General features: G+C 39.4%; 1 protein-coding gene across 2 annotated transcripts in view; it reads right to left on the minus strand.

Annotated features, from left to right (window-relative positions):
- Positions 1–25,340, minus strand: part of LOC115774860 (gamma-aminobutyric acid receptor subunit rho-2-like) — a 46,411-nt gene extending 21,071 nt beyond the window's left edge. Inside the window, exons 1-3 of one of the 2 annotated variants that reach the window (XM_030722321.1) lie at positions 25,137–25,340; positions 21,249–21,317; positions 2,853–2,959 (exon numbers count right to left, since the gene is read on the minus strand). In XM_030722321.1, coding sequence (XP_030578181.1) covers positions 2,853–2,959; positions 21,249–21,317; positions 25,137–25,258 — 298 coding nt within the window. In that variant the 5' untranslated portion in view covers positions 25,259–25,340. Of the gene's footprint in view, positions 1–2,852; positions 2,960–12,512; positions 12,604–21,248; positions 21,318–25,136 lie in introns of those variants that run through there. The other variant, XM_030722322.1, reaches the window with a different exon arrangement.
- Between the last annotated feature and the right edge of the window lie 329 nt (positions 25,341–25,669).

Consider the following 25,669-nt stretch of genomic DNA (forward strand, 5'->3'; position numbering starts at 1 on the left):
TGAGTAATGCCTCTGCTAACACATGAGTGATTACTGCCAGTGTTTTGACTCTCCTTCCTGTCCCTGGATCTTGTCTCCAGGCAGAATTGTGACAAAATTGGGCCCTACATTGTGAAAGAGAAACTGAGTGACACTGATTATGTTGTAGGCACCCCAGAATGCAGGAGAAAATCTTGTGCATGCCACATTAATGGCATGCAGGTGCAAACCCTCTTTGTCTTTCGCAGAGCCGTTAGCTGTGTCTAATGCTGCACCGGCACCTCTGTCTCAGTATATCCCAGAAAGTGATGGCTTGCATTTTGCTTGTGCTGAGCCTTGTTCCCGCCTCTGAAATGCTGAGATATTAAAAGATCTTAAATCTCATTTGATACATTTGCATGAATCTGCGCAACAAGATGTGTGCCACTTGATTAAAAAACAACCTTTCTCTGTTTGCCAACACTCCATCTCGCACTGATGTCCTGGAACATGACATTGATGTAGTGGATCACCTACATCAGCAAGAGGTTGCTTACATGCTGGAAAAGGCCTAGCTGTTCCTAGGTCCAGTGCGTGGAGTTCTCCGTATCTTCTTGTGCCAAAAGTTGACAAAATGCCTTGTTTTTGTGCAGATTTCCAAAAGGTGAATAGTGTTACCTACACTTATCCTCTGCTTCGGATGGAAGATTGTGTTGGTTCTGCTAGCTTTGTCACAAAGCTTGATTTATTAAAGGGTTACTGGCAGGTTCCCCTAACATCATGTACATCAAAGATCTCTGCTTTCATCACCCCTGATCATTTACTACAGTATACTAACTGTATACTGTATGCCTTTTGGTTTCCGGAATGCTCCTGCCATGTTCCAGCACCTTATGCACATAGTCTTAGCTGGTGTCAGGAATTCTGAAGTGTACCTCGATATCATAGGATATTCCAGTACCTGGCCCGAACACATTGAGACCCTCCAACACATTTTCGAATGGCTGAAGGGAGCATCCCTATCCTTAAACCTTGCCAGATGGGACTTTGGTAAAACCACAGTGATGTACCTAGGGAAGCAGGTATGACAAGGTCAGTTGCCCTCCCTCAAGGCCAAGATCCAGGCTATTGTAGACTTTCCTGTGCCTTGCACTAGGTGTGAGCGTCGCCGTTTCCTCGGAATGGCTGGCTACTGTCGTGGTTTCTGCAGACAATTTGCCAATGTAGTTATGCCCCTCACCAGTCTTACCAGGGTGTCAAAACCGCTTGTCTGGTCACCCACACGTCAACATGCCTTTCAGTCTGCTAAAGCTTTCCTCTGCAGCGCCCCTGTCCTGTCTGCTCCTGAGTTTAAAGGGACAGGTGAGTCCCTTTAAACTGGAGTGCCAGTACCAGCGGTGCAGGTGCTGTACTGCTGCAGGAGGACAAGCACAGTGTAGATCATCTTATTTGTCCAAAAAGTTCAACACACATCAACTCAAATACAGCACTATTGAAAAAGAAGCCTTCTCCCTGCTGTTTGCGCTGCAGCACTTTGAGGTATACATTGGCTCTAGTTCACCTCTGTGCTTCTGTACGCTGACCATAACCCCCCTTGTGTTACAGGCCAGAATGCAAAACTCCAACTAACGGCTCATGAGATGTTAGCTCCTGGTGTAGGATTTTAACTTAGAAATACATCACAGGAATGGAGTAGAAAATGTTACAGCACTCTCATGTTTTTTCCTCTCCCTGAGCAAACATCTTTACGGGAATATGTTTGGTCTTGGGAAGGGGGTGTTACGGCCCTAGCTGTTTGTTGGCTGTTGTTTTTGCCAGCTATGTCTGAGTGTTTTCTCTTTAAGGAGCTGGGAGTTCTCTGCAAGTCTTTCCCCCCTTTGGTGACTGGCTGAACTGGAAGACTGGTTTTCAACATGTTGACTGCTGGTTGGTCCCTGGCGTCAGCTGACAGCTCAAAAGTCCATCTCTGGCAGTTACTCGAGGGGCAGCATCTGAGCAGCAGCATTGTGTGTGGCAGCTCTGGCCTCATCCTCCAAAACCTGTGTTTACAGCCCTGTGTATCTTTGTGTAAATAGTTTCTTTTGGTTTGTGAAACAGAGTGAGCTGCCATTTTCTTTATACTGTTTTCTCCTGTTTTTTGGTGCTAGGGAGTGAAGATTAGGTGCTTGTCTTTGTTTGTTTTGTTTTCTATAGGGTTTAGGTAGCACTTCTTTGGGAACAGCTAGTTTGTTTGTCATTTTGGTCATTTGGTTTTTCCTTTTTTCCTGTTTGGTATCATTATATGAGCAAAGGTAGCAATAAAACTGGCCTGGTCTTGCAAAAATAGGGAGTAACAGTGCCATTATCTTGACTGCAACACCTTCAATTTGACTAATGCCTCTGCTAACACATGACTGATTATTGTCAATGTTGGAATATTACAATTAGAGATGGCTTCAGAAAGATATGGCAGAGAGTAAACTTATCTTGAACTACAATTATATAGCAACAGAGGATGACAAGAAGGCACAGGTGCTGCAGTGTGGCCTCTGCTTAGCTTTTTACAAGTCTGTACTAAAGAACATGAGAAGAACTGAACTGAAAATGGAATGTTGGTCTTTCTTTCTCTTTTTTAACTTCAGAACTACAAGGATGCCAGTCAAGCAAAAACATTGACAGGTGAAAATAATAAACTTGCTTTTCTTTTTTAGTCAGTGTGGCATCAACATTCACTTCAGGTTCAACAAAAGGTGAATTGTAGACAAACAAGCTGACACACTGTCAGTGGGGTGCTGAGCTGAAATATCCTATTGTTCTGTAACAGTGTTATATTTCACAGACAGCACGTCTTTAGAGAAACAAGAACATATTATTCTCATTATGATGGCTGACTATTAGCAGGTTATGGAGCTTACCTGCAAATGCGGGCCTCATGGTGAAATCATGTTCATCAATGCGTAGGAGGTGGCTGGTCTTTACCTTTCGGGTTTTAGTTCCATCCACAACTTTCTTTGATAGAGGACTGATGACAGGAAGCAGACAGAGAAAAGAGGGGACTAAAAGATAAGTTCACCATTTCACAAGCCTGTGTTAAAAAAAAAATTGTCAGGTGCCCATTTAAACATGGGGTATGTGGTTTACTACTCAAATCATTCTTACTCAGACTGGTCAGTAAGATATTCCTTCATAATGCTCTTTCACATCAGCAGTGGTGCCCAAATCCAAAATCCTCATTCTGTGCAAAATACATTCCAAATTTTGTATGATTCAAAGTTGAATATCTGAAAAGAGTGGTACACATCTACACCTGAGCTAATTGCAAGGAGACTACCCTGTGAAAAACCACCGCTTATTATGCCTTTATGATTTGAAATTAAATTACCTTACCACATGTGAATAAGTGCATATGTAGGATGAACTTGTCACCCTGTTAGCCTATAAACTGCAACTTTACTGAAACTCCACACAATATGACTGCCAGGTCTGACAGGCAGGAAGAAAAGAGTAAGAACAAGAGAGAAAAAAAAGGTAAAGGGGAGAAAACAGAAGAAATAAGGGGACAGAGCACAGGTTTACATACACACATACATCCACAGCACAAGCCAAGATCGTAATCCTATTTTACCCTAAGCCATGAGCTTTCCTTAACCTATCCAATTACCTTTTGATGCCTAAAACTTAACTGGGCAGTGAGCAAAAAACTATGGAGGGCCAGGAGAGTCATGCATATCAATTTTAAATGTACTTTATTTATTTAGACAATAATAATGTCATTCCTTATTTGATCATTTAATGGACAATCTGATTGTTAAAGAGAGAGACACAGGATGGCCGCTTGGATTTTGGCAACAGCTTTGCGCTGCTAATAAGACCTTTTTAAGAAGTGAGTATGCTTGCACAAAGGGCATTTTGGCTCAGTATTCACCCTCTGTCCTACACAGATATATGAAGAAAATTAAGGGATTGCAGTGAAATGGAGCTCGAGCTTGCACCTGTGGACTGACCACCTATTGAAGGTAATGTGCTAACATGGTAACACTAGCATAACTGCATATAGGCCTACTTTTTCAGGCTCATGTTAGCTTGTGAAAATTTTATATCCTAGCAGTACTAGCTAGATGCTGTTATTAGTAAGCAAATATGATCTTCACAAATAAACCTTGAAGCAGCTCATACTGTTAAAACAGCCCTATTACATTTAATAATAATAATAATAATAATAATAATAATAATAATAATAATAATAATGCATTAGACTTATATAGCACTTTTCAAGGTACTCAAAGACACTTTACAATTTCATGCACTATTCATTCACACCTCAATCATACTTGGTTTTTGTAAGCTACTAATGTAGCCACAGCTGCCCTGGGGCAGTCTGACAGAAGCGTGGCTGCCAATTCGTGCCTATGGCCCCTCCAACCACCACCAAACACCAACCACATTCACAATGTGGGTTAAGTGTCTTGCCCAGGGATACAACAACAGCACACGCTCAGATGGGGACTCGAACCAGTAACCCTCTGGTTGCGAGGTGAGCACTGCACCACTGCCACCCACACAGTGTAATTGCTGCAACCTACAGCATTTAAAATAATGATTAAAATGCTATCAGTCCAGATGTCCTGATACTTAAGAGTTTAAAGAACTGAAACATTTGATTAAGGGTGATTACCATGATAGCTTTCAGTTCAGTCATTCCTTGTATTACAGCCCTCTGCCAAGGCAAAGACTACAGATGATGCTTTTAATTTAAGTTCATCTGTTTTAATTACACGAGTGCACACATTCACTCTGAACTGGAAATAGATAATCATCAAGGACTGTGTGTGTATTTTTGTTTTTAACAGGATGGCTGTCTTTATTAATGCAATTTGGAAATTAAGATACAATAGTTGGATGTTGGCTGAATTCATCAAATCCTGTGCTTTCTAATACAGAAAGTTGAATCTTACTGCAGCTGACAATTTCCAGTATATTGCATTGAGTAGCATTTAAGCATTCAGTGCACCTCCAGTGACTGGTAAAGATACACTGTTTAAAAAAAAAAAAAATCTGGTAGTTCAACCTAAAGAAGTTATGAAATTTACTAAACTTTGTTAAAAAAAATAATTGACACAGAACTTTACATTACCAGTTGACACAACATAAACACTGTTCAAAATATTATTTGAATTTTAGGATTCAAACTTTAAAGTTAGCTCAACTTAATTACTTTTCTTGGGTCAACTTTTCTCCTAGTTGAACTATTGACTTAGCACACCGTATTATAGTTGTTGGGTCAATTTAATGTTTGTCTTTGGGATCCAGTTGGCCCAGCAGTTACACCATTCAAAATATGAAATTAGTTCAGTTTCATGCAGTTGCTGGCCCTATTCATTTTTCTCTCACAACAAGTTGGCCTAACATAATATTGCAATGCACACAATATACAAGCATTTCTTAAAAAACAAACTTTATTTTGAAAAAATTTGCAAAACACAAAGAAAAAACACTTTAACAATAAATAGGATTTCATAAGATGATGCAGTAAATGTTTCTGGATACCAACCAGCAGAACCATACATAAATTACAATATAATTAACACTGAATATGTGGAGGTAGGTGCAAGAAAAGGTCTATAATGACTGAAGTTTCATTTTTGTTGCATATTCCATATTTTTATTGATTACTAATTTTTAATTTCTACATACTAATTTATGTTGTTCCAGGACCATGACTGGAGAAATGCTAAATGCTTAACCCAAAGCTAACCTGAAAATTAGTAAAACTAGTTCACAGTTGGGAGAGGATGTCCCTTAAATAGGTTTGATATATAAAACCTTGTGCTTACAAAGAAAACTGTACTAATACCTGGTTTTAATCTATGATAGTCTATTTTAACCCAAATCTGACAGTAGATCTGTTACCTAAACCTGACTAAACCGTTACTGAAAAATATTGAAAAAATAAAATAACACTGACTTCTGTGAGCATTTCTATTTTGAAGTGTTTCTGATAGAAGACTTCTCCCACTGCTGTGTTTTGCAAAGCTATTAAAGGCTCCACACGAGCACTCCTTTATAAAGAAAACAATGACAAGTTTGTAAATTGTTCAACACTATGAGACAAATTTCAGAGCATATCTCAGAAAGTATCACAGAAGCGAAATATAATACAACAAAAGTTAAAAAAACTTAAAAGAATAAATTGATAATGGTATTATTATTTTTCTAAGTTTTTTTTTTCAGTTTATTAATAAATTAAACATCCCTATCCCTAAAAACACTGATCACATTTTAAGGTTCAAAAATTGCTGTTAACATTAGTTAAAAAAATATGTTCATATTGTTGTTGAAATATTAGATTACCTGGTTGGGTCTTCATGGCATTGTTAATAAAACAGAAATGCTCACAGAAGTCAGTGTTATTTTATTATTGGTTTAATTTACTAAAGAACTTGTTGTTACTGGTGGGTCTTCTTGTTGCTAAAAGTTGCTAAATGACATGATGCCATTGTGTGATGATGTCATTGCATAAATACATAAAACTGTATCATTATGTAGATGAAGATTACACAGTGGCATTACTCAAATTGACCAGCCATCTCATCCCAAAATTATTTGAAATTTGTTACTTTATTTTACAAATAAAAACAAACCAATAAATGATCATAAAAACATGTTTTTATGATCATATATTTTTTTATTTTTAAACACAAAACAACATGGGTTTGTTTAATTCATATTTTCTTGTTATATAGAAACACGTGAAAAATTTTAGTTGAGTGTAAGAACAAGGTATCACACCAACAATGTGTATGATTATTGAACAATTTAGACAAGGTGTAAACCTTTTTTTTTGCTTTATTTTCTTATTACCTGGTAAAACTCTCTTTTAAGCAATGTATTGGTAGTTAAAATGCTACCTAACAGGTTAACAACAGTTGTAAAAATTATAGGTACAAGCTAATAGCAAGGTGTCATATATCCTGGATGCCTAGATTGCACCTTCTTGCTTAAAGCAACAATGAAGCTAAGTCACTGTCTCCGAATGACTTTTTCATCCTGTGGCACAAGACTGAGTTGTGGCACTGTGCTCTCGAAAAGGTATCTGAGGTATGGTGAAGGACTGAGCTGTTCAACAGTAGGATTCTTCAGAACATCAATTTTTGCCATAGGGTTGACTACACTGGTGCAAATGGATGTTAAGAGGTGTACCAGATTGTCCAGAAGCTTGACAGGATCCATTTATTTTCATTGACTTCACTGCAACCTTTACAATACCAATCAAAAGTTTGGACACACTCACCCATCCAAACATTTGACTGGTATTGTACATCAGAAAGGATTGATTTCAAGAATGTCAGATAGACATAGTTGGTGTGGAGTACATCTGCCATGTAGGAATGCTCACTGAACTTGGTCAACTAACTAAAAGTGCAGTTTCTTCCCACTGGTTCAACATAGGGTTTTACAGCAGGTTCAATCAATAGCCAATGTAGGGCACACACTTTGGTGATCTATGTTGTAATAGCGCTTTGAGTGCTCATACTGAGTAGAAAAGCGCTATATAAGAGCTAGTCCATTTACCATTTACCATCTACAGGGGTTTCTAGCCACAATTAATGGTGGCATACACTGGCATTGTACGTCTACTGCCTTTTGGGGAAACTGAAAATCTGTTGGTTGGAGGTTTTCCTGATCAAGTACTCAACACTCCCAGGGATGGTTTCTTTGGATGCTGGACTGACATGCAATTATAATGAATGACACACAGTGGATGAGTATCAAACTGGGCAATGCACAGTCTTCCTTTAAAATCTTGTGCACCCCAGCCATCACTGATGCATTATCAGTGCCAATACCCTGATGATTCTCTTTTTTAAGGTTACATTTCTCAAGAAATTCACCTACCACTACGCCAAAGTGTGAACACAAGTGTTCTTTTTTTTTGGCACTGAAATACTGAATCACAGACACTGACATCAGCTGACACATCCAAAAGAAGACTGAACTTCTTATCCCCCACATCTGATGTTACACTCATCCCAAATTACTGGCTTGAGCCACCTTTAAATTCAGGTACAGACTCCCCCTCCTTTTTGTACTTCTGGTTGAACAGTCTTGATTAAGACATGATTGATGTACACATCCAAGAATCGTGACCTTATTGTGGTGGAGGGGTTTGTGTGTCCCCATAATCCCAGGAGCAATGTTGTCCAGCGGCAAAAAGTTGCCCAAGGCAAATTGGTCCTGGGTGAGGGACCAGACAAAAAGCGATTCAGATGATCCCTATGGAAGAAAGATCAAGGGAACAGTTCACCCTTCCCGGGATAAGGTTACTGGGATCCCTCCCTGGAGCCAGGCCTGGGGAGAGTGCTTGAGGGAGAGCATCTCTTGGCCAGGCCAGGAGATGCTCAAGAGATGAAGCACAAAGAGGTGACATGAGCCTGCCCTCCTGTAGGCCCACCACTTGAATATCATGATAAAGTTGATTTATTTCAATTACTCCATTCAAAAAGTGAAACTTGTATGTTATATTCATTCATTACACACAGACTGATATATTTCAAATGTTTATTTCTTTTCATTTTGATGATTATAACTGACAACTAATGAAAACCCCAAATTCAGTATCTCAGAAAATTAGAATATTGTAGAATATTGTAAAAAGGTTCAATATTTAAAACACCTGGTGCCACACTCCAATCAGCTAATTAACTCAAAGCACCTGCAAAGGCCTTTAAATGGTCTCTCAGTCTAGTTCTGTGGGCTACACAATCATGGGGAAGACCGCTGACTTGACAGTTGTCCAAAAGACGACCACTGACACCTTGCACAAGGAGGGCAAGACACAAAAGGTCATTGCTAAAGAGGCTGGCTGTTCACAGAGCTCTGTGTCCAAGCACATTAATAGAGAGGCGAAGGGAAGAAAAAGGTGGTAGAAAAACATGTACAAGCAATAGGGATAACCACACCCTGGAGAGGACTGTGAAACAAAACCCATTCAAAAATGTGGGGGAGATTCACAAAGAGTGGACTGCAGCTGGAGTCAGTGCTTCAAGAACATCACGCACAGATGTATGCAAGACATGGGTTTCAGCTGTTGCAGTCCTTGTGTCAAGCCACTCTTGAACAAGAGACGGCGTCAGAAGCGTCTCATCTGGGCTAAAGACAAAAAGGACTGGACTGGTGCTGAATGCTCCAAAGTTATGTTCTCTGATGAAAGTAAATTTTGCATTTCCTTTGGAAATCAAGGTCCCAGAGTCTGGAGGAAGAGAGGAGAGGCACAAAATCCACATTGCTTGAGGTCCAGTGTAAGGTTTCCACAGTCAGTGTCAGTGGTTTGGGGTGCCATGTCATCTGCTGGTGTTGGTCCACTGTGTTTTCTGAGGTCCAAGGTCAACGCAGCCATCTCCAGGAAGTTTTAGAGCACGTCAATGCTTCCTGCTGTTGACCAACTTTATGGAGATGCAGATTTCATTTTACAACAGGACTTGGCACCTACACACAGTGCCAAAGCTACCAGTACCTGGTTAAGGACCATTGTATCCCTGTTCTTAATTGGCCAGCAAACTCGCCTGACCTTAACCCCATAGATTTTCTATGGGGTATTGTGAAGAGGAAGATGCGATACGCCAGACCCAACAATTCAGAAGAGCTGAAGGCCACTATCAGAGCAACCTGGGCTCTCATAACACCTGAGCAGTGCCACAGTACCTCCATGCCATGTCGCATTGCTGCAGTAATCCAGGCAGAAGGAGCCCCAACTAAGTATTTAGTGCTCTACATGCTCATACTTTTCATGCTCATACTTTTCAGTTGACCAACATTTCTAAAAACCCTTTTTTTGTATTGGTCTTAAGTAATATACTAATTTTCTGAGATACTGAATTTGGGGTTTTCATTAGTTGTCACTTATGATCATCAAAATGAAAAGAAATAAACATTTGAAATATATCATGATTTAATATAATATAATATACAAGTTTACTTTTTTGAACGGAATTACTGAAATAAATCAACTTGTTCGTGATATTCTAATTTTATGACCAGCACTTGTAGTGTGTGTGGGATGACAGCCAAGGGCAGCCCAGGTGGACTGATGGGCTGGCTACTGGGACATGGAACAGCACCTCTCTGGTGGGAAAGGAGCCTGAGCTAGTGCGTGAGGTTGAGAAATACCAGCTAGATATAGTCAGAGTCACCTCCTCTCCCGGAGAGGGGCTGGAGTCCAGTCTGCAGTTGCCCTCACTGAGAACGGTGGACTGAGAATCAAGAATGCCTTTATTAGACCCACAAATGGGGAAATTGCAGTTAACAGAACATCCATCCAAAACAAGCATAAACATAACACAGACAGGGGGGGACAGATGTCTGAGGTCATGCAGCTGTTTCTCAACGGCGCTACCTTTAGCAGAAAGACAGAAAGAGATACACTGGGATAGTTAGGTTCAAAAAAATCATCTCATACTGTGTTCATAAAGAACACCTTACGAGGTTCCAAAAAACACCTCAGCAAAAGCATATTGCACATATAAAGCCGGGATAGCAGTATGGTGGGTAGGGTCAGGGTCAGGAGGGGATGCAGACGGAGACGAGAGGGTGGGGGGCATTGTGGAGCCCAGATGCCAGCTCCTAGCCAAACAGTTTGCTGACAGTGATGGAAGTTCATCAGCGGCCTTGGTACACCAGATCCAGCTTCACAAATCACAGAGAGGGCTGAGGGGGAGGGCGGCCGTCACGCATAGCTCTGGAGAGATATGATTGCCAGCCAAGGCCGGCTAGGGAGCCGAATTCTGATAATGCAGATGTTGTTTTGGAACAGGCTGCTTGTTTTTTTCAACAGCCTTCAGTCTCACTGGGAAACCATTCAATAAATCCAATAATCCAAATTCATTGGTTACCGTCCTCACTGTGCAGAACCGTACCTTATCTCCAGATCGAACCCCTCTCACCTGCTACTCCCCAAGTCTACGGCTCAGGTTCATCAGGCTTTGAGTCTGAGTCTGTACGGTTCTGGTCAGCCCATCCACCTGGGTCGGCAGCCTCTGCAGATGTCGAACTGCCATCCAGGTTTTCTTGATTTCTCGGTAAATCAGGTATCCTCCGAGCCCAAACAGAAAAGATAGCGCTACCAGATAGCCAAATATGTAAGCGTCTTCCACGTCTTCCACCTCAAGGGCCGAGAAGCACACAGGTCTCCACGAGCTCCAAGAATCGATGACGTATCCAACCGGGTCTGTTCCACTCGGACACGCAGGCTCCCCTTTCCCAGATCTCATAGTGGAAAAAATTCGATCAGTGGTCTTGAAGGCCCAGTTTGCCAAATCCATATTGCTCTCAATCTTATTCTTATTCGAACAGTGTGCAAGAGACGCTCTCACAGCAAGCAGCAAGCAGGAAAGATAGGGAGGGCAGGGAGAGAGATAGAATGCGACCGTCCCCGTCAGAGGCTGTAGCAACAAGGGAGGGGAGTATCCTTGCATCCCGCCGGCTTGCTGCCTGTACATCTGAATGTTCACTGGTGGACAAGAGAGTTGTTTCCCTGCATCTTCGGGCCAGGGAATGGGTGCATATGGCACAAGGACACTCGAGGTTTCAGGTCGTTGAACAGTTTTGTAATTGTATCACCAGATCTTCAGCCGTATGTTCTGGACACAGAGGCTGAGCTGTCAACTGCTCACCACCTGGTGGTGAGCAACAGCTGCATGGTGGTTGGTGCCTGTTGTGGTGATAATCCCAGAATCAGATGGTGAACACCAGAGGTGAAGAGAGCCATCAAGCTAAAGAAGAAGTCCTTTTTGGGCTTGGTTAGCCTGTGAGACTTAGGAGGCAGATGATGGGCACCAGTGGACCAAACAGAATGAAGCGCAGGCAGCGACTAAAACAAAAACTCGGGGGTGGGAGGAGTTCACTGAAGTGAATCTGGCAAACTGTCAGGCGACTCAGGAGGGGAAAGTCATGCTCTACTCTCTGTCTACCATGGAGCAGTGCATTTTATCACAAATTGTAAAACTTTGACACATCGCTGTGTGTTGTATGCCCGGGCTGAATTGTTGTCCTTGTCCACTGGCATATTCTTATGTATAAGGCTGTTCTGGGTCTGCTCCATTCTTATCTTTTAACATACATCCATCAGAAATACACAGGAGGATACTCTCTTTGCTCCAATGACTACATCTTGTTTGCTGTAAGTAAGTCTGGACAGAGCTTGGGAAAAAATCTTTTCAGTTTGCTGCTCCATCTTCATGGAATAAATTACAAATTGACCAGAATGTGAAGGAGATGGTCTCATTAAATGCTTTTAAGACCAAAAAGAGGTTGCGGTACAGATGTCTGGTTGTAGGTGTCTTAACTGATAGAATATTCTGGTTAAATATGGATGTATTTTAATTTTTCAAGTCTAACAACTTTAATTCACTTTTATGTTAACTGTTATTGTATATGTCTGTTTTTATGTTTGTTTTTATGTAACTCTGTATATTCCTTCCAGTCTTGGCCAGGAATCCCTTGTAAAAGAGATTTTAAATTTGAATAGGATTTTCCTGGTAAAATAAAGGTAAAATAAAACAAAAAACAAAAATACTCACATGGTATATAGCGCAGGTGGGGCACTGCTGACTTCCACTGAGGATATAGTCGATGGTAGTAGGAATACTTCAACAACCTCCTTAATTCCACGGACACACCCTCTGTAGAGGAAGCAGAGTCTGGGGACATGGGTGATGACTCACCCATGACTGGGGCGAGGTCACTGAAATAGGTAAACACCTCCTTGGGGGCAGGACCCCTGGGGTGGATGAGATTTGCCTTGAGTTCCTGAAGGGTCTGGATATTGTAGGGCTATCTGCAACGTTGCGTAGAGATCTGAGGCAGTGCACTGAATTGGCAAACTGGGGTGATGGTTCCTATCTCCAAGTAGGGAGACCAGAGGGTGTGCTCTAACCATTGGGGGATTATACTCTTCAGCCTCTCCAGGAAAGCCTGTGGCAGGGTGCTAGAAAAGAAAGTTTATCAGTTAGTCGAACCTTGGATTTAAGAAGAAAAATTAATTTTTTTTGTCCCGTCAGAGAATGCTGGACCAGCTCCTTATCCCCTAAAGGATATTCAAGTGTTCATGGGAGTGTGCCCATCTGGTCTACATGTGTTTTGTGGACTTGGAGCAATTCGCAGCCAAGTGTGAAGTGGTAGGTATGAGAATTAGCATCTCTAAGTCTGAGGCCACGGGCCCATGGTCACGAACTCTGGGCAGTGACTGAAAGAACAAGAAGGCGGATTAAAGCAGTGGAAATGAGCATCCTCTGAAGGGTGGCTGACCTCTCTTTGTCTTAGAGATAGGGTGAGGAGTGCAGTCATTCGAGAGGGGCTCAGAGTAGAGTCGTTACTCCTTCACATCAAAAGGAACCAGTTGATTGGTTTGGGTTCTAGGATGCCTCCTGGATGCATCTTGGGTGAGGTGTCCTGGGCATGTCCTACTGGGAGGAGGCCCCAGGGCAGATCCAGGCTGGAGAGATTATATCTCATCTTTCGGCTGGTCTGAGAACACCTTGGTGTTCCCCCCTGATAAGCTGGAGGAGGTGGCTGGGGAGACTGAGGTTTGGGTTTCTCTGCTTAGGCTTAGTGGGAAAAAAAATGGATGGATGGATGGATGATGTACTGTTCTGTTCTGTCCAACATTTGTGACCAACTACAATATATTAACTTGGTTTTAACTGTGGTTGTTGAACTATTTAACCATATCAAGTAAGTTTAACAAACAAGCCACCAGAGCAAGACTAACTTGATTTTCATCTACAGACTCAGTTTACCAAGCACCACTACAGAAAAAACAGCAACCTGGACTTCATGCAAGAGAAGCTGCCTCAAGGATGTTTGACTCTGCATCCTCTTTACCTGCTAATTTCTTTCTCCTTTAGCTCACAATTAAAATCATTCCAAAACAGTTGTGTAAACTTATTAAGAAGGAAGTTTGTAACGTCTGTAATACATTTCAGCTTTTTGTGTTTCATGAGTTATATTTAAGAAAAGTAAAGTTATTCACACAAATGTATGTTTTTTTAAATACTTTAACACTATGTTGTACTTGAAATCTCAAATGTATTGCAAATTTTTTAAAACAGATCAACAGGTAATTACAAACCAATTTTGGCCACTAGAGTGTTGTGTGGTAAAGCTGTAAAGAGCCCATTCACTTCTTATTGCTGTGTGTGTAGGTATATTTGTGTGTGTGTGTGTGTGTGTGTGTATACACCGATTACGCATAACATTATGACCACTGAGGTGAACTGAATAATACTGATTATTGCTTTATCATGGCACCTGTTAGTGGGCATCAGGGTTATTATAGTTAACGAAAACGAACGAAATAACGAAAACTGAAATTGCAAAAACATTGTCGTTAACTGAAATAAATAAAAACTACAATTAAAAGGAAAAAAAAACAATAACTAACTAAAACTGTATTGTGAGTTTAAAAACTAACTAAAACTAACTAAAATTACAGATAAAATTACCTTTCTTTTCTTATTTGCCATTTTATTTAAAAGCCTTGTGGTTTGATCATTTTTCCACTCTCCAAGTTTAAGCTGGGGGCACCGTTGGGCAGCTGTGTGTGTGCGTGTGCACAAGAAAGCCGCAGAGTTACTCTGAACTGACCTAACCTGACGTTCACCTCTGGAGAAATGTGACTACTTGTCGGGTCCACACAGCTGCAATGTTGTGATTAACCTGTTCCATCCTTGTGCGTTTCCAGCAACTTTATCATTTAGATAATAACAATCAGGAATGATAATCAAACCATCAATAAAAGAACTCACAAATGTCAGCAAATTCCTGGAGGGAGACTGCTCAAACTATCGGAATGGACGTGAGGGATACAGGGGTCTCAAACTCCTGGCCCGAGGGCCACTTCCTGCCCCAACCCCCCCTGCTTCTGGCCCGCAAATTGATGTCAAAAGTATAATACAATTTGGCCCTTTAAGTTACTTTTTTAAATTTTTCCTTTCCCCTTCAATTAAGACCATTTGTCATGTAATTTAAATCAGATATCCCCAGGTACCAGCACGTAGGTCATTTGGTACTGGGCTGCACTGAAAAAATAAATTACTGTATTTTGTAGACCATAAGGCGCGCCGCATTATAAGGCGCAGTATCAATGAATGGGTCTATTTTCATACATAAGGCGCACCGAGTTATAAGGCGCATGATAAAACATTATGTAGAACGAAACAAATTCATCTTCCACAAATCCATCAAATTCCTCATCTTCAGTGTCTGAGTTGAACAGTTGGGTGATTTCGGCATCAAGCATTCCAGGTTCCCTCCTGTCATTATCAGTCAGTCTGTCAGTCAGTCTGGTTGTTACTGTTTTGTTTTGGTTGCGGCACACAGCAACCTTTTAATTGTTAATAAAAAGGGCAACTTTTGCTGGTAATCTGTCCCCATCTTCTTCAACGTCTTAACAGACGCTACAATATATTCGTTATTAAAGAGGGTAAGAACAAGTCATTTCTCCATTTTATATATTAGCCCTTCACAAATCCTGTGCACCAGTATATTTACCGATATAAGCAAAGAAAAAAACATTTAAAAAAAAAAAAAAAAGGACATCCCTTTTTGACACAACATCGGAAACATGAAAACTCCACTGTCACCGTGTTTTGTGTACATACAGCGCTCGTTCTGCATCCCTTCATATGCTGTGGCATCACCCGGCCCTCGATTCAACCTTTATGGACTTCTAGCGACTTTTGAGACAGCCAAAAGGGAGTTTTGTTACACAAAAGTTGGCAGCAGTGCTGGCCGCCCATCGCAAGATTATGCACAAATATCCGGGCCAGCATAGATGAAAATAGTCCAGGAACATGTAGAATAAAATCCATCATCGTTTTCTGTGGTTTACTGCATATGGTTTCTATTTTTGCAACAATGCTTCCACTTCTTGTTGAATTTATCTCCGGCAGCTTTGGCTGCTTTCCACACCTGCTGCGCTGCACTCACAGCTTGTTCCTGTCTAATATCATCAATAGAGTAATTTTGTGAATCCATGATGGCCTATTTTAGAGAATTCAATGAGGCCTTTGAACTGATCCACCAGACCTGAGGCCATATCGCTGCATACCACGCAATGGTGCAGTGGTGCGGATGCTGTGGCCATCGGCGGTCAGACGGCAGCGCTCAAATTACACAGACTGACCGACATTTTCTAACTATTTGAAAAGTGTATGCTGGGTGTTGCCCCCCCCTCCAGAGTGTACGCGTTGTACACTCTGGAAAATGTCGATATTTGTTAAGCGTCCCTTGTTTTAGTGCCGAAGTTGCACTAAAACATTTTGACAGATTTTTGAGTGTAGTGTACCACATAAAATTGGTTCAAGGTCAGTAAGCGCAACAAGAATTCATACATAAGGTGCACTTGATTATAAGGCGCACTGCTGATTTTTGAGAAAATTTAACGATTTTAAGTGCGCCTTATAGCCCGAAAAATACGGTATTTCTGTTTTAATTATGAGTCTTAACGATGTTTTATTTTGAAAACTGGGTGGATTCTCTCTGTTAGATCCGTCTGTGACTCACTCTTGACACATGTCACAACCTTGTCTCGGTCACATGATACGTTGCTGCTAAAATTAAAGCCACAATCTTCACTGGTTCCCGTACCAATTTTGTGCAAATGTTTCGTGCGTTAAAAAAATTTTTCGGACTCACCTGTTTTCAATGCAGCCGTTCACAGCGACTGTGTCATTTCACAGGACGAATTTGCGGTATTTAATTTTTTGGATCAAGTTTGATTTTTCTGACTTTCACAAGCAAACAAACATCTGACCAATCAAATCACTGCATTTAGCAACATGTGCACTTATAGCGGGAAACGTGCACCCATACACTGAATAAACAGTGATGTAGGAACAGTAAAATAAATACAGTCAAAGTACAGTACAGTAATATAATACAATGTTACACAGTGTGTCTGCTAGCTAAAAGAAGAGCTGCTGTATTTCCAGGGAAAGAAAAGAGAGAGAAGTTCACTCAGATAGAGAAAGATGTAAGAAAGAGGACAGGAGAGGAATAAGAGGTTAGATTTAAAGGTAAAGACTGGCAAAACAAACTGAGGTATGCTAACTTTGTGCAATTCAGCTATTGTATGAAAACAGGTCAGTTTGCTGTACTGTATTTACAGTAAAGCTCTGTGTTGGACTGGTGCACAGTGTCTGTGTTCATGGTCAGAGTTGCAGGTTACATCAGTGTACCAGAAAAGAGCTTGAATCAAAGCTGTTGATGCTGAGATTCAGTCAGTGAATTCAACATTTATACAACCTGCTACTTTCACTTCTTACTTTGAGTACATTTCAGAGCCTGTACTTTTTACTTTCATATTTATACTTAAGTAAATAAGTGCAAATAAAGACGTACACAAGCACACAAGCACTTGTACTGATTATATATATATAAAGTAAGAGTGTGTGTATATATATATATATATATATATATATATATATATTAGTGCTGGGACTTTAACGCGTTAATTTCGATTAATTAATTACGGGGAAATTAACGCGTTAAAAATTTTAACGCATTTTAATCACACTTTTCTCAGTGCACGAGTTCCAGGCATACAGATTATATTGACACACAATGTCCAAATTAGGGGCCGAATCCTGCGAAGGACCAGGCCCACGTCTTTTGCAGCCCACGAAGACCGCAAAGGCCGGAAGTGAGCGGCTAGCCTTCATATCAGCTGCCATCACCTCTGCGTAGCTCATGTCGCCTAGCAACCGTGAGTGCGAAGCACAGCTGTGTAAAAGCAGCTGTTAAACGGAGAACGAACTTTTTCTCCTTTTTGAGGTTTAATTTTAAGTCTTTAATTCAAAATAAGCTGTTAAAACAAGCATAACACATTTCAACATCAAGGAATACAGCTGAGCGAATGATTAATTTCCAACTATAACAAGTGAGACATTAATGTTGAATAAAACTATCCAGTTATGATGCTTAACTTTAATTTCAGGAGTTTGCTTATCACAGGAGCACTTCCACCCTTCGTTGGTCTGTGTAGTAGACTGGTGGGAAAATAAACAAAATTTTGAAGTTTAAGCTTATGTATATTGATTCATTCATCAACTAAACTTAAATTAATATTTCTCATGTCAAATATTGAAATGCGATTAAAATGCGATTAATTTCGATTAATTAATTACAAAGCTTGTAATTAATTCGATTAATTTTTTTAATCGAGTCCCACCCCTAATATATATATATATATATATATATATATATATATATATATATATATATATATATATATATATATATATATATATATATATATATGGTATAGTATATATATTAGTACAAGTGCTTGTGTTAGTACATAACACAGTGACCCCCCGCTGAGATGACAGAAGCAACAGTGGCCCCCAGGACATTTGAGTTTGAGACCCCTGGTGTAATATATAAAACCAAAATATATATGCCAGTTGTTATATGATGCATGAATAATTTTTAAAAGGACCCTACAAAACTTTACAGAGCTCAGGTTACTTTATCAAACCTTTGATGGCTGTGTGCAGTTCTGCTTTAAATGCATTCACTGTTTAGATTCAACAATTTAAGATATAGGATTCTGAAGAGGCCAAAAATGTGTACTTGTGCAATTAAAAAAAATAAGCTTAAATCAGTAATTTTATCTCTAGTTTTGGCAGAGGGCTGTAATAGAAAACATTACAGAAATGACAGCTATCATTTTAATCACCCTGTCTCAAGTGTAAAAATTCATAAAGTTATGTGGTAACATCTGGACTGATAATGTTTACAGACAGCATTTTAATCATTATTGTAAAGGCTGTAGGTTGTAGCCACATTGCTCTAACACTGTATAAATCTAAGCAGGCTTGGTGTTTGTTCTATCAATTTGAGCTAAATCAATCTATTTGTGAAGCGTACGTTAGCTTACTAAAAATTGTATCTAGCTAGAACTAATGGGACATGATATTTTCACAAACTAACTTGAGCCTGAAAGAGTGAGACTACATGCAGTGGCACTAGCATTAACCAAGTCAGCACATTACCTTCAACAGGTAGTCAGCCAGAGTCCACAAGTGCACACTCCATTTCACTGTAGTGTCCCTTATTCTTCATATATCCGTGTTGGATAGAGTACGGATACCAAGGCAAAATGCCTTTTGTATAAGCACTTCTTAAAAAGGTCTCCTTGGCAGCAGAAACCTATTGCAAACAGTAACGTTAAAAAATTCAGGTGCTAGCCTGTGTCTGTCTAACCAATCAGAGAGACCCTTGCATTGAATTGCTTTTTCTCCAAGGACCAAAAGAGTCACAGAAATGCAAAATGGGATAGCTAATCTGATAGTTAATCCATAAATAATCCTGTAGTTAATCCCAAAGCTAATACATCAGCTAATATGATAGTTAATCCCACAGATAGCAGGAAAATAAATGCAGTGAGGAAATTTACTTGAAAAGGAGAATTGGAATCGCCATTTTAAATGTCAGAAATAAATCTGTATTCCCAATCCAATTTTTGAATCCATTTCTCTTTTTAAATTGCATTTTTTTAGATATTGAAATTTGTTTTTGTTTTTTTTTTTAATTTGGGATTCAAAATTGTCTTTTGAAATGTGGTTTTTATTGAGAGATTAATGTTTTTTTTCTTTAAATCCATTTTCCATTTGAAATATTCATTTATAAATATTTATTTATAATTCACTTTTTTATTGTTCATTAAATGATCAAATGATAAATTACTTTACCAATGTCTACATAGGTAAAAGAAAAGAAAATATTTGGTAAATGAATTTACCAATGCATTATTCATTATTAAAAAAACAAAATTATTTATATTGGTGTGCATGATTCTCCTGGTCCTCGAGGTAAACAGAGAGTAAACATGAAATTTAAAAAATAGCACCACATGAGACTAGAACCACGGTTTGAAAGTTGTGTGCTGTTTCCTAAGACAGGCATTCGTATATTTTGTTTTAGTAATGCTCACATTGGTCATTCTGGTGGGAACAAACAACTATTACACTATCGGGAAAAAAAGTTTTTTTTTATTTAAATGTAAAGAAAATGATCAACTAATCTTTTCAGATGTAGCTTTTGTAACTGATAATCAATTTGTAAATAATTTGTCATTAAATGTACAAATACAATTATTTTGTCATAAAGGTTTAAAAAGAATAATATATATGTTTACCTTTGAGGCATAAGTAATCAGGATATAAAACTTAATACACATGAAGAAAAATTATGTTACATTGTGTATTAGTATTTTGCTGAAGTACTTGTTGATTAGATGGTAAGTGAACAGTTCTTTTTTTATAGTAAATGTGTTGGATGGGAGCAGGTCAACACAACTGTGAACAATTGTGGGGCGCCTCGGTGGCTTAGTGGTGAAGCCAGCGACCACATACATATGCCGTGTTGTGGTGCGGATGGCGCGGGCTCGTGTCCCAACCCCGTCGCCATCTTGCCTGCATGTCTTCCCCTGTATCTTTCCCCCATTTCCTGTCTCTCTCCACTCACAAAAAGCCACCGTGGCCAAAAATGCAAAAAAAAAAGAACAACTGTGACAAGGGCCAAACCGTTATAGCACGATGACTGGAGAATCTTTGAAAAGATGTGTGCTTTTCCCGGTAAGAACAGAAAAGATTAAATGGCCACAGAGTGTTGGGCACATCAAAGACAAACAGCATATTAGGACTACTGGGGGTTGTCATGTTTAACTCACATCATGTTTTCACTCATCACTGAAAATTGATCGGACACCTAAAGTTAAGTTTATTTTGCTGTAAATTAACAACATGCAGTAAATGTTCTAAGAAACAAAGACCAGATTAAATGTTAAAAATTCCTTGCATTATATCTTCATTTGACTTTTCTCATACTGCTTACGTTTCATATTAACTATGAATTTTGATACCCATAACTAAAAGTGCATCAGGAATAAGACCCTGAGAGGGGAATGTTGATGTGGGTATCCCACTAGTTTCTGACTTAAAAAATGGTGACCTTGTTGTGGCAATAAAATATAGCCTAAAAGGATAATTACTGGTTATTATTCCATAGTTTTTGTTATTTCATAGTTTATTGTTAACAAATATCAGAAGCATATTGAGTTGGCATTTTGGTATTTTCATGATTCTGAACTCCTACATTATATCTAATGTATTTTTGTGATTATAATAAATAATTACTGGTTAAGTTATGGAAAGATTGCAGTCACAGTTAAAGGTGAAGAATGAATTGCAACATTGTAACATTGTAAAAGAATTGAAATGCTTGGCATGAAAGGCAAACGTGTTACACACCCATCCACCATCCTGGTCTCTGAGGCTGTCCTTCCAACAGCAACAGTGTCAGGCTTTCCAGCAATTTCCCTAAAAAACAAACATTTACATTCAAATGACAAACCTTCAGGAGGCATATGCATTAGTAAAAGTCAAAGAAAGAAGTCAGGAAACAGTTATAGTGCCACAAACTCTACATAAAGATAAGGTTGGTGGTAGATGGATAGATCAAAAACAACAAAAAAAAAAGATTTTAACCAACACAGACAGGTGTTGAGTAATACAGAAGTCTGACTCAAAAGAGATTTTACACTGAAATCTTGTAGAAGGTGAATCTATCCAGGTTGAAGAGAGTTGTCCATAGAAAGTTCACACAGTTAAGTACAATACAAAGGTTGAAGGCTGCACATTTCTGAATTTTGGCAACAAAATTACACATTTTACATCGCAATGCTGTCGCAGACTACCTTTGATACTGTAGAGTCACTGGCAGATGTGGTATGAATGGACAAAAAGTACTCCCAACATCCCCTTAGTATCATTAACTTTAGGATTTAATAAATTGGTTGATTTTTCTTTCTGCCGCCTATATAGGGTGTGACACTTCATTTTTTGCTGCAAAATAATAAATATTTGGCACTCTGATGAGTATTTTTAAGCAACTTTTAGTCATTAGGACCACTGTGAAGGGAGCAGGCAAGACTCTGGAGGCACTGGGGAAATGATTTTAGGAATGATCTTTCAGCCTGTTTTCTGGCTGATATTTCTCCCTGATTGTCAGCTGTTTGCCATTTCCCAGCTTCCCAAGTACAAAAATAGGATCATTTTTGTAATTAGTGGCATATTTATTGCTTAATCTTTGATTATCTGTCCCAAATTTCTTCCAGATCTTTCTTAGGAAAAAATACATTTTGTAGATATTCCAGCTGCTGTTCGATTTCCTCCCTACTCCTGCAACCGTCACTTCAAAAGGAGGTCAAGCGCTCAGCATGATCAGGTCAGATACAGTACACTTTTATGGAAACCTTTACTACAATAAGTCCTGATGCACTTGCTCATATCATAACAGACTGTACCTTTTGTCATATAAAACAGCAGGCCATATGCAAGAACCACTTACAAGAAGAGAACTGTTAATGTACAGGTTGATTTAAAAGAATATGTAACAATCTCTTAACTGTGCAAAGCCAAAATGTATTCTGTGAAAATTGACTTTAGTGCTACAAGTATACACAAGTTATTTTATGTAAACCAGAAAACAAATAAAGGGAAAACTATGAAAAATGTGTTTGCCATAAGATAAGATAAGATAAGATAAGATAAGATAAGATAAGATAAGATAAGATAAGATAAAACTTTGTTAGGTGAACTTGGTGCATGCAATACCATTAAAGTCAAACAGTTATGAAAACGAAAACAAACATCTGACCTGATCATGCTCACAGTTGCAGGAGTACTGAGGAAATCAAACTGCAGCTGGAAAATCTGCATAATGGATGTGGTGTGTTTACAAAACTTATTTTTCCCTAAGAAAGACCTGAAAGAGATTTGGAACAGATCATTAAAAATTAAGCCATCAGGCGCCAGGGTGTCTCAGTGGATGAGCAGGCGACCATGTATGCTACGTGCCTGTTGTGCAGGAAACCCAGGTTTGTGTTCAACCTGTGGCCTTTTTCTGCGTGTCTTCCCCTATCTCTCTCTCTCCCCACTTTCTAGTCTCTCTTCACTGTGCACTATTTAAAAAAGGCCAAAAAATATCTTTAAAAAAAGCCATCATTTATATCAACAAGATGCACATTTTTACTTCATATTCAGTGCTATTCACTGTTGTAACATTATAAGGCTGCTAAATACTCAAGTACTCATAAAGGTTACTTGTTGAAACTTTGCTGATAATACATGCGTACTTACACTTAAGTAGATTTTGAATGTCAGACTCATATTTTTAATGGAGTTTTGGAGTATTATTAGTAATTTTTCATAACTGAATAAATTCTCATGTCACTACTGAAAGAGGTAACAGACTTGCAGAGAGGCACCCCTCCTGTGATGGGCTTAGGAGACAGAGGTATTTGTACGTACATAGTTACTCTGCTTATTCACATTAAAGTCTGGTAACTCGGTAGTTAGAGAGAATTACTATAAGTTAATCTATTTTTGTAGTTCCAGGTAGCCTGCAAATTTATTTTATTATTATTGCCATTCGTGCTGTTACAGCTGTATGATATGCCAGAGGTGTTCACATCAAAGACAACTCAAATTAATTTCAGTATTCTGCAGTAAGGATTATACTGTCAGTTTCAGGCCCATTATTCTGTCTTCTAGTTCAAGATCAAATCCTCCACTGATGCCTATACAGTTTTGTTTTGTTTTTTTAGCTCACTGCTTCAATTAGTTCATTTCTGCCAGCTGATCTAAGAGCATGTTGATGAACCATAAGCTGAGAAATCACAGCTGTTTCCAGTTACAGATAACATTTTATTTTATTTTTACACAGCTCCAATATGTGCTACCAAACAAACATAAACACTACTGACAGCAAGCATGTGTGAGTCCACTGTGATTTGTCTGTCTGAGCTTGCCTTGCACCAGCACAACCACCATTACCAGCTGACAATTGTGACACTTGGTGGTGCATAATGAGCATAGGAAAAAGCCTGGGCCTGTGAGCCTGAGTTCAGGGATAACAAACTCTGACTTACAGACAAATTTCTCCACAAATAAATAAAATAAACAGCCAGTTGAAAATCTGGGTGCCTTGTAACTGATGTCTGTATTTCTGTGTATTTTCAATGATTCAAGCAAAACTTTCCAACCATTATTATCTTGCAGATGTGTTCACACATTTACAAATCTGATACATACACGTTCTGAATGCACATTTGCAGCTTTGTCTTCACATTCACAAATCTCTGCACAAATTTACAAATTGGAGTGCACGGATCTGAACATACACACAGATTTTGATAAATTGAAATACACATGCGGATTGAGATACAAACCAGATAATTTTGCTACAATAGCCCCATACTCTTTCAGTAAAACTAGAATTCAAAACTTGTGTTCATTTACCTGTGAAATATTCCCACTGATAAGAGGAATAATCAGCAATAAATCAAAGATAACCAAGAAAACGGAATGATTGCTGAAGAAACTAAAGGAAACATGAGACTGTGATTAGTGTCTGCTACTTGCTCAGCATGTTAGCCAAAGAGATTAAATGCAGGTTTTTCTTGCACTACACTGTGGATTCATGGAGTGTTGTTGGGAATGGCAGAAAGCTGACAAAGAAATACCAGCCAAACAAAAGGCTGAAACATCAGTCCGAAAATTCTGTTTCCCCCCAGTGCCTCTGGAGTGTTGCCTGCTCCCTTCACAGCGGTCCTGATAACTAAAATAACATCTGACACGTTGTATCTCGATGGATGGGTTTGCTCTGCTGCAGATGATTTCATGCAGCTCAAGGACAACGGATTGCTGCGCTCTAACTGCTTTTTACGCACGGTTTGTTTCCGATAACACCCGAAACCCCCAGAATAGCAGTGTGATTTAGTCTGTTGCATTAGTTGCCATTCAAAAATGAATTGGACTGGAAATTGGTAAAAACGCGTTTGGACACGGGGAAATTGCGCATTAATGCTGTCATTCAATGTATTCTTAGAAAGGAATCGGAGGAAATCTAAAATATTCCTTAATAAGCGCAACTGAATCTTAAATGCCCTTCCACTGTTTGGTGTCAGACTAATATGAGTGCTTAGTGGTCTATTCCAGGTGTTAATGGTTGAAACGAAATATTTCCCTTGATGTGGTGCAAGATTTTTCTCCTTAAGCGATATCTACACGTCACAGTGCTGTTTAATTTAAGCTTTTTGTTTGTTTGTTTTAAAAACAAAAACGAAGATGACTTACTTTCCTGGCTTGTGAGTCTCGACCGGTGCAGACCAACGCTTTTTTCTACTTTTGTGTTTCCGGCATTCCCCGATGAGGATCAAACACAAAACTATAAGCAGGAGCCTGGTGTAACGCGGCATGATGAGTTTAAAAGTCCAGCTGAGAGTCGATTAGGGACGCTTTCGTTCCCGTGTCGGAAGCTCTGTGAACGGTGCCATCTTTCTGTCAGAAGCAGGAAGAAGACTGCGAGAGTCGAGAGACTGTTGTGAAAGAGTGCGCCAGTTGCTTCGCAGAGAGACGGGATGGGAAGTCTGATAAGCGCTGTCATTGGTCTTCAGACTCCAAAGGGGCTTTTTCTGGCTGGGAGCATGCAGCATCAGGACCACATGCGGCGTTAAATTAAATAATTAAATACATAAGCAAACACATAAACACGATACTCCTTACAAGTTGGGAGATAGAGCTACTTCTGGGAGTAGACAGCTTAACCTAAGAGAGAAAAAGAAAGTCGTGGAAAGATATTTCTGCTGCAGCTTTAGTTGGTTTCATGC

This window comes from Archocentrus centrarchus, chromosome 24, assembly GCF_007364275.1.
Source record: "Archocentrus centrarchus isolate MPI-CPG fArcCen1 chromosome 24, fArcCen1, whole genome shotgun sequence".
NCBI classification, from domain to species: domain Eukaryota; kingdom Metazoa; phylum Chordata; class Actinopteri; order Cichliformes; family Cichlidae; genus Archocentrus; species Archocentrus centrarchus.